The sequence below is a fragment of the Micromys minutus genome, assembly GCF_963924665.1.
Source record: "Micromys minutus genome assembly, chromosome: 4".
NCBI lineage: Eukaryota > Metazoa > Chordata > Mammalia > Rodentia > Muridae > Micromys > Micromys minutus.
The window spans coordinates 16,612,992-16,626,791 of record NC_137973.1 but is presented as its reverse complement, the minus strand read 5'-3'; the positions used below and the strand labels follow the sequence as shown (position 1 = coordinate 16,626,791).

The following is a 13,800-nucleotide window of genomic DNA, read 5'->3' as shown; positions in this document are numbered from 1 at the left end:
ATAAGTAATCTTTTGAATTTTTTTATTGAGAATTTTTGTATCTATGTATATAAATAATATAGGTCTATAATTTTCCTGTTTGCGTCTTTGTATGACTTTAATAACAGAGTAACACTGGCTTTGTAAAAGTGATTTTAAGGGATGGGCGAGGGAAGGCAAGGGGGAAGGGACATCGTGCCAGCCCCGCAGGTCTCAGTGAGGTGGGTGCCTCTCCAGGATGGGAGACAAGCCAATTTGGGAGCAGATTGGATCCAGCTTTATTCAGCATTACTATCAGTTATTTGATAATGACAGAACCCAACTAGGCGTAATTTACATTGATGCATCATGCCTAACTTGGGAAGGACAACAATTCCAGGAGAAAGCTGCCACTGTGGAGAAGTTATCTCGCCTTCTGATCCAGAAAATTCAGCATATTATCACGGTTCAGGACCATCAGCCTACACCAGGTAGCTGCATCCTCAGCATGGTTGTAGGGCAGCTCAAGGCTGATGAAGATCCAATCATGGGTTTCCACCAGATGTTTCTATTAAAGAACATTGACAATGCTTGGGTTTGTGCCAATGACATGTTCAGGCTTGGCCTGCACAACTTCGGCTGACTTCCTCCAGGCCAGATAGTCACGCTGTTTCCTCCTCCCTCTTCCCAATCCTATCTCACTCCTCCAGATGCTCCAAATATCATACACAAACGAGCAGGGCCGAGGTGGGAGTGGGTGCAGTGCGTTTCTGTCACCACGGTATTGGCATGACGTTTGGATGCTAGACTAGCTGCATCAGACAAGAAAAGTTTGTGTTGTACCAGCGCATGCCTTGGAAAGACTTCAGTAATGCAAAAGATTGTTGGTTTTTTGGTTTTGTTTTATTTTATTTTTTAATCTACTGACAAGTTGCTTTAGTAACCTAAAGAAGTGAAGGAGAAAGCAGCTGCCTCACCAATCCCCCAGGTATTGATTTGCTCAGATGTTTCAATGCCTCATGATACAATAAAACCACAAAAATTTTCTTAACAGTTTAAATTGTTTTAATTAATTAAGTAGTTTGCTGGACATCATCATTTCTGGCCCATTGTCTCACATGCCATTCTCCCCTCTGCCTCACTTTTACAGTACCCCGCTGCAAGGAGCAGATTCACCCAAGTGGCAGTCCCACCTAAGCTCTCAAGTCGGCTGGGGCAGAGTTCTCTCCAGCTCCAGGTCTTTGGAAAGCAGGTCTGGCCTGAAGCTTCTCTTGTACTGAAGGCTCTTCAGACAGCTCTGTCTGTCACCTCCTGTGGCTTCTGCTCTGTAGATTTGGGTTTAGTAACAGGATAAATGATTCTGTAGCAGCTAGAAAGGCCTTAGCAAATATGACTTCCTGTGTTTTTACTTTCTGGGTTGAAGTTCCAGATGGAGAGGTCTGGTCTATACCCAAATAAATGACTTTCAGATGGCCACATTTCCCAAGCAAAACAATCACGCCATACTGCCTGCTTGGGATATCAAAGCCAGGTCCTATTGGATGGGGTATAAATTCCACACTATGGAAGGAACCAGGGTGAAGGAGGCTTCTAGCTCTCCCCTCAGACTTGTGCAGGGCATTTACACAGCATCTCCTTACTTTCCACACACACCATGCTCTCTAAAAATCCCAGGAAGTCTTAACTATTACAGCAGTTTCTGCCCCGTGTCTTAGTCTGGGCACAGGTTTTGCTCAGTACAAATACAGCTTTTCATCCTTGAGATCTCTGGATAATATAAAGCCACCAAAATGGCAACTGCAAGCTAGAACCAAGCCCAGGATTTTGGTCTTAGGATTGGCTAGGCACACCTGAAAGCTCCCTTCTACCATCCATCCTACACTCTGAGAGGAGAGTAAAAAGTTCCACATACTCAACAGGTTGCCTCGTTACACCAGCATAGTCATGGACTCCAGACTGGAGGTTCCAGTGGGATTGATCTTTAAGCTGTTGTGTATTGGGGGAAGTAGGTGTGGGGGAGAGGTAGATGTCAGCTGCCTCTTAATCCACCCTGTATAAAATCTGCAATACAGCTTCTTCCATTTACCTGTGCTTGAAATGTCTGCAATAAAGAGGTGTTTGTAAAAAAAAAAAGATTAAAAAATGTTCCTTTAGTTTCTGTTTTGCTGAATAATTTGTAGAACATTTGAGTTATGTTTTGAAGGTCTGGTAGAATTATGTGATGAATCCATGTGGCCCCAGGCTTTTTCAGTTGGGAGATTTTTTTTAATTACTGCTTTTATTTAGCTAATGATTATAGATATGCTTAAAATATATTTTATCTTGATTTAATGTTGGCAGGTTGTATATATCAAAGAATTCATTTCTTTCAGGTTTCAATTTGGTAGAATATAGATTTTAACAGTACTTTTTTGGGCTTCTTTGAGTTTCTGCTATCTGTTTTCCTTTTTAATTGTATTAATTTGGTTCATTTCTTTTTTTTCAGTTAATTTGGCTAAGGTTTATGAATCATCTTGATTTTTTCAAAGAACCAACTCTTCATTTAATCATTTCTTCTTGCGTTCCGTTTCATTAGCTTTAGCCAGAGTTGATTATTTCTTCCTGTCTACTTTTTTGAGGTATCATTTCTCATTTTCTTCCACAGCTGTCAGGTGTGTCAGTAAATCATTAACCTGAGCTCTCTCCAGTTTTACACCTGTCACTTAATGCTATGAACTCAGATCTGTTTACATTGTGTCCTGTAGAATTTGGAATGTTGTGTTTTCATTTTCATGATAGCCGCGTTGGTCCTTTTTTTTTTTTTGTTCAGTACTGGGTTGTTATGTTTCTATGAGTCTGTGGTCTGTGTATTTCTGATATTTATATTGCTGATATTCAGCTTTAAAATGATGGTCACATCACACCCATCTCCTGAAGGCTCAGGGATCTGTGTGGACAAGGAGGCCATAAGCCTGTAAGAGCTAGAGGTAGCAGACTAATACTAATTTAGGGGTAAAGAATTTTCTGATACTGCAAGGCAGAGATGCAACTATTAACTCAAAGAGACTGTCCTAGCATGCAAAAAAAAAAAAAAAAAAAAAAAAAAAAAAAAAAAAAAAACCTGGGCAAACTCCAGACATACAAAACCTCAGAATGGAGGAGGGGGAGAGGAAACAAATTCCCCTTTCTAACCAAAAAGTTATTTTGCAGACAATAGCTGCTCAAAGTGGGAAATTATCAGTCTTCTTTAATGGAAACTACTTAGGTTAATCACACTCCAGGGCAGGCTTGTTGCTTAAGACTAGCTGACCAATACAAGTAGAACTCTGTGATTACTTAAACATTTTATTCACTCTTTGGGAATTTCATATCATGCACTCCAGTCCACTGTCCCTTATATCTACACTTCATCCTTGTAACCTCTCTCCTAAAACAAATACACAATTAGACAAGGAAAACCCCAAAGAATAGAATACATCTTAGCATGCAAGCAGTATAATGGCACAGCGTGCCCCACAGTATATGATCTGTCCATACCTCTTCGTTGCTTATGATTCACTGGTCAGGTTCAGATCGCTGGCTTTTGTGACAGCATCAATGTTGGATACTCACTGGGCCTCCTCTTGGTTATCTTGTTGTTGCCCTGTGTCCAACCAGTCCTTTCATTCATCCTAACTATTCACAGATGGTATAGATTTTGGGGTGGGAGAGCTCAGAAACCTTAATCTGGGACTGGGTGGTAGCTGTGCTGGTTCTCCCTTATCTTCACCATCAGGGCCAGCTCTCTGGCACTGCTTAGGCTAGGCTACCCAGTGCACGAGACAGTGTCAGTCCTGCTTTCATGCCCTAGGGATGGCTCGCCTACTTGCACACACCTCCCAGGCCAACTCCACTGCACTATCCAGTCAAGGTGAAAGCCCACTCCACCAAGTGTTGTAGCCTACACTGTACTCCCACCCTGGGGGCTGGCTTTCCCATCCCCATATCAGCTCTACTGCTCTCTTCAGGCAAGGTGCATGGCCCCCTGTCCTGACTGCTGCAGCTACTGAGGGGCAGGGCTAGTTCTCTGGAGCTCATGACCCTTCAGGGAGCTTTATAGAATGCTAGAGGCGGAAGGGGTGGAGACATCACCCAGGCCACACCACAGTAACGGGTCAGTTTTCTCACATTCACACCCTGGGGTCTGGCTCGCCCACAGTCCCTGCCACCAGGGCTGTCTCGGCTGTGCTGTGTAGGTGAGGCACAGGGTCTGCTCTCCAGAGCATAGCAGGCAGTGTGGGGCCGGGCCAGTTCTGCTCAGCCCTTGGGCAGCCACACGGTCCTTAGTGGTTGCCACTACCAGGGATGTTACATTGTTCTCTATGGGTAATAAGAGCCCTGTCACTGAGTAGACCCAGACCCAGACATGGCCCATAGTGACAGCTCAGTCTGGGACTTCATCACAGCCCTAGGTGGCAAGGCTGGCCACTAACAATAGGTTACTCTTCTCAACACTTGAGTTTTAGGTTCTGTTTTTTTGTAAAGTTCAAGCTGCTTGAATTTTTTTTCTCTCTTATCTGTCCACTACACACTTTTATATTGTATGGCCCCGTTGGATGGCCATACAGTTGGTTGGCCCATGAGTGATATCCTCTTCAACTAGGAGGGCCAGTCTATAGCTAGTGTGGCCTTCTCCAGCAGGTTTGTCTTTCTTCTCCCATGCTGTGCTGAGTGGTGGTAGGCAGGGCTGTCTCTGTGTGTCTATGGCCCACTGGTGCTATGGGGTAGAGGGCAGGTCTGTGGGCATCTGTGTGGAATGGCATGGTGGAATGCAGGCCTCTGTTTTCCTCCTCCTGGGCTGCATGGCCTGGATTTGATTTGATTTGATTTTTATGTGTTCCAGGCATAAACTGCTTTGGTCATCAAGGTAAGCATCAAGCTAGGATGAGCAAAGGACTGCCATCTGCTCTGTCCCTGACTGATGTAAGAGCATGACCAACAAAGTGTCCCTTTGTCCATTGCCAAGGGGAGGAACTCCATGTTTTTAAATGTTTTTTTTTTTCTATTATCTTTTAAAGAAAAAAGAAAGAAGGAAAGAAGAAAGGAAGGAAGAAAAGGGTAAGAAGGGGAAAAAAAAAACCTCCAATAGGATGCATAAGAAGCAAGGAAAATCTGAGACGAACTGGGAGATGGGAAAGAACGTAATTAAAATATGGTATATGGATTTTTCAAAGTTTCCAGCAGCTGCTACAAACAGAGAAATTTCTCATTAAGGAAACAAAAAAGAAAAATTCAAGTACAGGTTTTTCTTTAACACATAGCATGATTTTTGAATGTACGTGCATGTAGATTTTGACCATTTGAAGTGAATTTGTCAAGATCACCAAACACTGTTATGAACAGCAAGAATCCATTGAAGTTAATGTAGAAGTTTGAGTTGTATGTTAATGTAGAAGTTTGAGTTGCATGCTTGTTCTTTCTGTACTTTATTCAGATTATGTCAAATGTCTTTACAGAAAATGAGTCAAATGTTTAAATCATACATAAAAAGGCAGATCTTGTCCTGAGCTGTTATGGTCCTCAAGTGTTCCCTACTCTTTCTTACCAGCATGTTGTGGGGAAGCATGAATAATGAGGATTGTGACAAATGCTGTGCTGCGACTTGGATTCCATTAGAAGAAGAACTGTTAATGATCATAAAAGGAGAATAGTTTGTTGGCTCAGGACAACTGCTCTGATGCTTGAATTTGATTTTACAATGTTCATTAAGTGGTCAGGGTGTAATTATTGGAGTAATAAGATTTTGAGAGAAAAATGGCAACTATTTCTACATCTTAAAATTGAAGATTATATGTATTCCTTGTATATAGGTGTGTGTGTGTGTGTGTGTGTGTGTGTGTGTGTGTGTGTGTGTGTGTGTTAGATAGATGACAATCATTTCTAGATGGTGTAAGAAGGTACTCTTTGACATCTAGAGAAATCAATTGGAATGTTATATTATATATGCGCATGCATATATAATTTAACTACTAGTACAACAATTTATGGCACCTAATCATTGTACAATATTCAGAAAAGGAAAAAATAGTCCCATCATAAATATAAAAAAGAACCAGAAATTTTCCCCACCAGTGGTTTGCTCCCTATTACTCATTCATTTCATTCTAGTGACAGCTGTGCACTCAAATCGAGAAAAAAAATAACAAAGCTTAATGAGATTTGTAAATTATTATAATAAAACAGTCCTTCAAGCAGCCAAACTCATTTCTGCAGTCATTTAAAACTCTATTGCAAAGGGCACTTGATTTAGAATAAGTAGCATTTTTCATTCCTTCAAACAGATTTTTTTCCCCTGTATATACTGTCAAAACCTGCTGAGTACAATAGGCTGTTATGGTCTTCAAGAATGTCTTCCTCCTAACGTCTGGAGGCTGGGGGTGTGTGCATGGCAAAGAGGATGTAGCAGGGTGATTGACAGGAGGATCTGAGCTTTGGCTACTTCTCTGGGTAATCCCATTGCTCCTGTTGTAGTGATAAAGGGTTTCAAAGAAAGACTCAGGAAGATCAGAGGGAGCAGAGACCGCTGATAGAGGGAGTAGAAGTTTGGGATGAAGTGAGGAAAGGACCAAAGTCAAGGGATTCATGTGCCCTCAGAATGTGCAGACATCACGGACACCAAGTATCTATGTCAACTCTCAGAAGACACTGTGTCTTTAACTTTGTAAGGCTCAGTGATGATCTCTGACCTGTACAACCGTAACAGGATGACTGTTTGTGTTTTCAAGTCACTAAGTTGATTGTAGCTTGCTGCAGCAGCAATAGGAACTCATGCAGCAAATCGATGCCGTGGCATTTACATGAGGATCTCTGTATCCTTTGTGAGTTTCTGTTCCTGAGTATAAAACTGAGGCCAGGATCGATGACCTTTAAATTAACTGCCTCGTAGTGTTATTAATCACATTAGGAGTAGTGCTTCCCTTCTAAAAGCAGCACAAATGGAAGCTTGGTTATTCGACTAACTCACGGATCGAGGCAGGATTTTTTTGAGTGACAATTATGTACTTAGTAGAGGAAAAAGGTGACCCCCTACTTTCTTCTTAATAATATGTAATTACTATTTAGATATCTGGGGTTGGAGTGTGATAGTTAATTTCATGTGCACAGGACACATAACTACATAAAGAATAGTGGGAGAGAGGCAGAGAGGGCAACTAGAAGTGGCACAAGTCTTCAAACTCCCAAAGTCTGCCTCTAGTAATATACTTCCTCCAACAAGGCCATACATCCTAAACCACCCCAAACTGTGCCACCAACTGGAGACAGAGTGTGAAACTATCTGAACCTACTGGGGACATTTTCATTTACTGTACAGACTAAAATTTCATTCAACCAAGCACCACCTTCCCTCCAAGGAACCAATGAGTGTATATGGGTTTACTTACTGAGTAGGTTTATGGGCAGGAAAGTGGGTGACTCGAAATAGGTCACTCTAGAAGGCTGTGTAGTTGAAGCCTCCTTCCCCTAGCATGCTCCAGCCCTATAAAAGTACCTGCTCCAAGAGCTCTAAAGGCCATTTGTTTTAGTCTAGGTAAAATTTCATGCAATTGCTGGAATGTCAGACAGGGGCCCAGTGACTATCCCTACTGTCTCAACAGTCAACAAGGCCACTGTGATGATCTTTTGCAAGTAGACACAGCTGGGTATGAGGATAGCAGTTGTTCTGCTTTGGAGAACAGTGCTGAATAACCCGTGCTCATTAGCTACTGCTTCACTGCCATGACAAAACACTGACTTTAGGGAGCAGTTATTTTGACTCGCTGTGTTAGAAGATACAGCCTGTCACTGTGGGGAAGGTAAGATGGGAGGGGCATCTCAGGACTGGGGCAGTAAGCATGGGGCCTCTGGTTGCAACTCTTTGGCTGCCTAAAAGCTAAGGAAAGAATCCAGCTTAGAATTGGGACTGGGTCTTAATTTATAAGGCCTGCCCTTGGCTTTACATTTCCTCCAATGAACTTCACATTCTGAAAATTCCATAACCTCCTTAAAATAGCACCTCTATCTGAAACCAAGTGCTCAAGTACATAAGCTCATGGGGAATTGTAATGACTTGTTTTTTATTTATTTAGCCCTTTAATTTGGAAGTTTAAGAGTGTCCTTATTAAAAGAAAGCTTAATATGTCTATAAGTGTATTAAATAAAAATAGATATTTATCATTAAATAAACCTGAAGAACATTTTTACTGGTCCATTTTAATATGCGATATTAGAAAATGTTAAGAATTATTTGTGTTTTTTCTCCTCTAGCATAGCAGACATCTTTTACATTTCTTCAAATTCTCTTTCTGTGTCTTTGTATATCTCCATGCAAAGAAAGTGATCTATTTCTAAGTGTCTGTGTGATTAGATTGAGTGTACCTGGATTAGATAGGCTAATCTCTCATGTTAAGGACCTTAATCTTAATTACATCTGTAAGGTACCTTTACCATGTCATGTAGCATGTTTACAGGATCCAGAGATTAGTGTATGAGCATCTTTAGGGTGCCATTCTGCCTCAGATGAACAATGCACATGCAAGTACTTCTTTTGATCCAAAGCAGTTTTGTTTGTGTTTGGCAATGAGACCTAACATTTCCTTTTGTCTAACCATTTGCTCCTCTATTTCCATCTGAAATGTAGCTTTTACTACATGACACAAATGGCCTCTTGATTTTAACTTTCTCTCCCCTTTTGTCTTCATCTCATTCATATCTACTATAGCTTGTATGTAGCACATTTTCTAAGGCCCATGTTAAAAAGGCGTGGCCCCCAGGTTGGTGTTGCAGAAAGGTGGTGGGGACTTTAAATGCATTGCCTCATGGGAAGACATTGGGTCTTCCCTCGGAGGTAAGTAGTCTGTTCTGCCACATCTGTTCATGAAGCTGTGCTCCTTACAATAGGCAAAAATTTAGGGAGGTCAAGGGACTATGGACTGACTTAACAGAAAGCCCCTTTTCTCTTTGTAAGTTGATTATGTAAATGTTTGTTACAGCAAGGAAAAGCTAACACAGTAATAGTAATAATCAATAAACGTATTCTCTTAAGTATGTTAAATCTCATCAATAACATTAATTTACTTTGAATGCCTTCCAATAGTTATTTTGTTCCTTGTCCGTTAAATTTGCTGTGAGAATATGTGAATTCAACAGAAATTAATATGGAAATTTTTAGCTAATCTAATCAATAAGCTGCAAAATGAATGAACAAGCAATCCTCAAAAGAAAAATATAAATGGTCAATAAACACATGAAAAAAATCTTGACATCCTTTGTTGCCAGGAAAACACACATCAAACTACGCTGAGCTTCCATCTCACCCAATTCTGAAGGCCCGTCATCAAGAACGCAAAGAGCAATGAATCCTGGTAAGGACATAGAGGAAGAGAACTCGAACTGGCTGTTAGTGGATATGTAAATTACCACAACTGTTATGGAGCTCAGAACAGTGACTCTCTCCCTTAAAAACCCTAAAAATAAACCTACCATATGATCCATCTACAACAGCTCTTGGTATCCACCCAAATACAAGCCAGCATGCTGCCAAGATAATATGATCTCTCATGTTTATTATGGTATTGTTCACAGATTTGGAAACAACCTAGTGCCCAATGGCACATACATATGTGTACAGATATATAAGCATACACACACACACACACACATACACACACACACACACACACACACACCTATATACAAACATATACACACATACTCATACATATATGTATACATATATTAACTATTACACACATATACATGTAAATAAAATGATGTTTTACCCAGCTGTAAAGTGATATTCCCTTATTTACAGGTATATAGTAGAACTAGAAATTGTCATTTACATAAGTCATACTGGAGAAGAAAAAGTGTATTTCTTTGACATGGAATCTAGATTAAAAAACAAAGTGTGCAATTAAAAGGAGAACTAAATAGAGAGAAGGGAAGAGTCGGGGGGCAGGAAATTTTGAAATTATAAATGTGACAAATAGCATAACCTTCACGTATGGGAATATTATAAAAACAGTTATTATATTCAACTAATATATACTACCATATTTTATATATTTTTACCTTGCTTTTGTGCCTGACAGAGACTATTGATGTGAAGGAAACTTCTTGCTCGCAACTTGGGACGGCACCATGCTGACATTTTCAGGTGAGGATCTTTTCCATTGTGAAGCTAGCCAATTTCTATGTTAGCTCCGTTGTTGGCATCTCAGTTACTAGAAGTGCAATGTTCCTTCTCACATTGTTTCATTTTTTTACATAAATGATTTATTCATGCCTTACGTAAAATATTAGTTATGTTTTAACACACAGCACTTAATTTAAGGAAAGTCTTTAGTGTGTTTTGTAATGTCTTTGTTGTTTTCCTTTAATTTTAGGTCCAAACCATAGCATGCCTCATTCAGACACTAATTTACTCCAGTTTCGTATTTGTCGTGTGTCAACTTGGGGATTTCAGGTGTTGCCAAGTTGAATGTTCAATTTCAAACTCAAATTTAGTATTGGATATATGCAACAATAAGTTTTCTTACTCGTGGTCTTAAATCTTATCATCATCTATTGACATTCTCAATGGATAACAGCTATGCAACGTACCGTCTTAATTCTTACATCCTATTAGTGTCAAAGTATTGTTTGTATCACACAAGGGACAGTTGGCAGGCAACATGAAGTCCAGACTCACAGACTTCTCTGCTTGGTATGACTTACAGCTTCTTCCTCTGTGTCCTGGCACTTAGTGCCAGCTTGTTTTGAGACTGGCTATGTTAAATTCTTTTTCAGTTGTGGGGATTAAAATGAAGGCTTGAGCCCGAGGGTAAGAAGACTGCTGCCAGTCCCACAGATTCTATTGTTTATCAAATCTGGGTGTTTTCTTGTTTCTAGCCAAGAAGACAGATGGAGCAAAAGACTTTCCTAAGCATGAACTGTAAGTTCTCCCATCCAGATTGGAACATGTGTGGCCACATGGTCATTCCTGGACTCAAAACATGCACTGGGAGCCAGGACCAGTCATTGCTGTGGCTGAAGGAATCAGAATCCATCCTGAATTTGGGAATGGAGTCAAATGCACGGTATGTTTGGACAATGGAAGGGAAAGGATGATGGTTAGGGTCTCACCTAGACTTTCTTAATCAGCTTATGTTTTCTGTATAATTTTATATATAAATTTTATTTCTAGTTTATAAATTGCTTTTATATTAAGAATATAATATTGAACTAAAATATATACTTATTTTTCTGTTTGTATTTTATTTTGCTTTTTCTATGATTTTTTTTTCATCTTCGAATGTTGAGAATTATATATAGAGCAGGTCTATCAAGTAAAGTTTCTATTAGTTTATAAGAGTCATTTTTCCATTTATTTTTTATTTACTTTTTATAAATTCTCATGAATTTATTTTAATTTCTGGTATTTGACAAAACTCCCATCTACTTTATTTTACACGTTGTTACTCAGTTAACTAGTTTCATATATTAACTAAAACTTCTTTTATTTTCTAAATTTTAAAGTAGCAGTGGGAATATTTGAATCTTTTTCTATTCAATGAGAATGGCACAGTAATTTATAATCTTTGGTAAAAGCTCAGAATATCCATAAAAATTTGAACCCTTCATGTTTTTAAGTAATTCTTATGATGATATGTCAGTTACTTTCTGATTGTTATACAAAAATCCTGGCAACAAGAAATTTAAGGGAAGCAGGATTTATTAAGGCTCACAGTTTGAGAGGATACAGTACACACTGGCAAGAAAGCCAGAAAGGCTTAAGCATTGGGTCTATGTGGTCAGAGTGTGAGGCTGGTTGCCCACAGAGAGAGACCAATATTGGGCTGGAAGTGAGGCTGGATATAACCTCTCAAGATGTGACTCCTATAACTTATTTATTTATTTATTTATTTATTTATTTATTTATTTATTTGCTAGAAAAACAGCAGCTCCATGTGCAGGGTAGGGGGTCATTTCATATTCACATCTTATAACAGGCCAAAAACAGCAAGAAAATTAAAGTAGAGTGAGTTAGTATGATATACTGTGTGGCTTTTATGTACTCTTGTGCTGTTCATAGATGTCTTAAATAACCTGTTATCACCTCCTAGATGAGGGACCTAAGATGAAGTACTAAGTCCTGGGTCCGGACCCTATAATTGACAAAGTGGGACTTTATTAACACCTAATTGACATGTTGCTTTGTAAGAAGTAAACAAAAGATACCAGGATTGTCTGCTGATGATACTCTTAGGAACACTGAGACTCCATTAGGTGAATCATACAAGATTTGTGAGTATTCAGAATTCTTTAGTTATAAGTTCAGAAATCCTTATGGAATCTCTTTTACCAATTTGCATCAAACTTGTCATGGCTGAAATGATTTAATTGAGTGAGTAATTATTCTAGACCAATATTCCTCACCAGCAGTCAGTTTATCAACATCTTGGTGGTGGTGGTAAACAATGACTCATGGTTTTCTAACATATTGGCATAAACTGACAGGCAGGTCAAGAATTCATTATTTTTGAGATGATTTTGTGCTATTACTGTTGGAAGTGAGAGAGCTCAAAGATAGTGATTTTGAAAAAAAAAAGGCTGGAGCAAGCCTCAGGGATCATTATAGCTCTTCTAGGATAAGTTATAATAGCATGACTCACTTTCCCAGGATGGGTAAATGTAAAAATAAATCATATCTCCTTCTAAGACAAGATATTCACATTTTGTAGGTTCTCAGTCTGTCAGTGCAAATCCTTGACATAGATGCAAAATGTAAGTTAATCAATTAACTGATTAAACAAATAGGGCTCTACCATGTAAGCCAGGCTAACCTCAAGTTCTATATCCTTCTTCAATTTTAAAGGTGGTGAGAGTAAACCAGAATCATGTGCTCTGCTTGATTTAGGAGTTATAAATACTTCCTAGGACAGCAGCCCACTTGTCCCATTGCTAGTCCTGAAATCAAGCATCAGAAATTCTCTGAAATCATTTTGGAAGTTAAGGTAGAAAAGGATATCATCCTTGCCTGCTACCCCCTTTGAGTACAACGTTTCATCTGCCCATAAACAAAACACATTGTTGGTTGCAATACTGCTCCAGCTTTGCTTTCTTGTGACAGAGTTAAATTCACACTTAGGTCAAAGTTACATAGCTGGATCATCATGTTAATCTGTTCCCTTGCTTAATAGCTGGGAGTTTCCTATGCATACTTCACCATCACCTTTTCTTACATGCAAACGGAAGTCAGAAGAAAAAGTCATAATTTAAATCTGAATACATATTCTTTATTCAAATGTTGGAATTTCCTAGACTACAAAATGCTGGTGTGGCTTGTTCATTTATTTGCTCTAAATGGGTACCATGGAAATGGGATCAGTTAGCATCAATTTCAGCATGATTTGGAGGCAGAACAGATTTCAGCTTTCCAACGTGGAAAGACTTCATCTGCTTAGAGCAGAATTTATAATGGAGGGAATATGTGTGCATATGTGAGTGAATTTGTATGTGTGTGTACATGCACACATATGTGTGTGTGTTCATGTTATGGCATATGGGTAAAGAGGTTAAAGGCAACTTGTGAGAGCTGGTTCTCCCCTTCCACCATGGATATTCTGGGCATCAAACTTAAGTGTTCAGTCAGGCTTGGTGGCAAAATACCTCTTCTTTTGAGACATTTCACTAGATTCTATAAAAAAGTGTTTTCTTAAATTTTATTATTATTATTATTATTATTATTATTATTATTATTATTAATATTATTATTATTATTAATTCACTTTCAATACTCTCCACTACCTCCTTTCTGGTCACCCCTCCCATATTTCTTCCCTCACCCCTCCCTTTCTCTTCTGA

The 13,800-nt window shown here is 39.2% G+C and overlaps 1 protein-coding gene across 1 annotated transcript; it reads left to right on the top strand.

Annotated features, from left to right (window-relative positions):
- Window positions 1–217: 217 nt before the first annotated feature.
- Window positions 218–601, top strand: LOC308420533 (nuclear transport factor 2-like; the record flags this gene model as incomplete). Its single annotated transcript, XM_080916605.1, has 1 exon — window positions 218–601. The coding sequence occupies one exon, from the start codon at window positions 218–220 to the stop codon at window positions 599–601; it is 384 nt and encodes a 127-aa protein (XP_080772731.1).
- Between the last annotated feature and the right edge of the window lie 13,199 nt (window positions 602–13,800).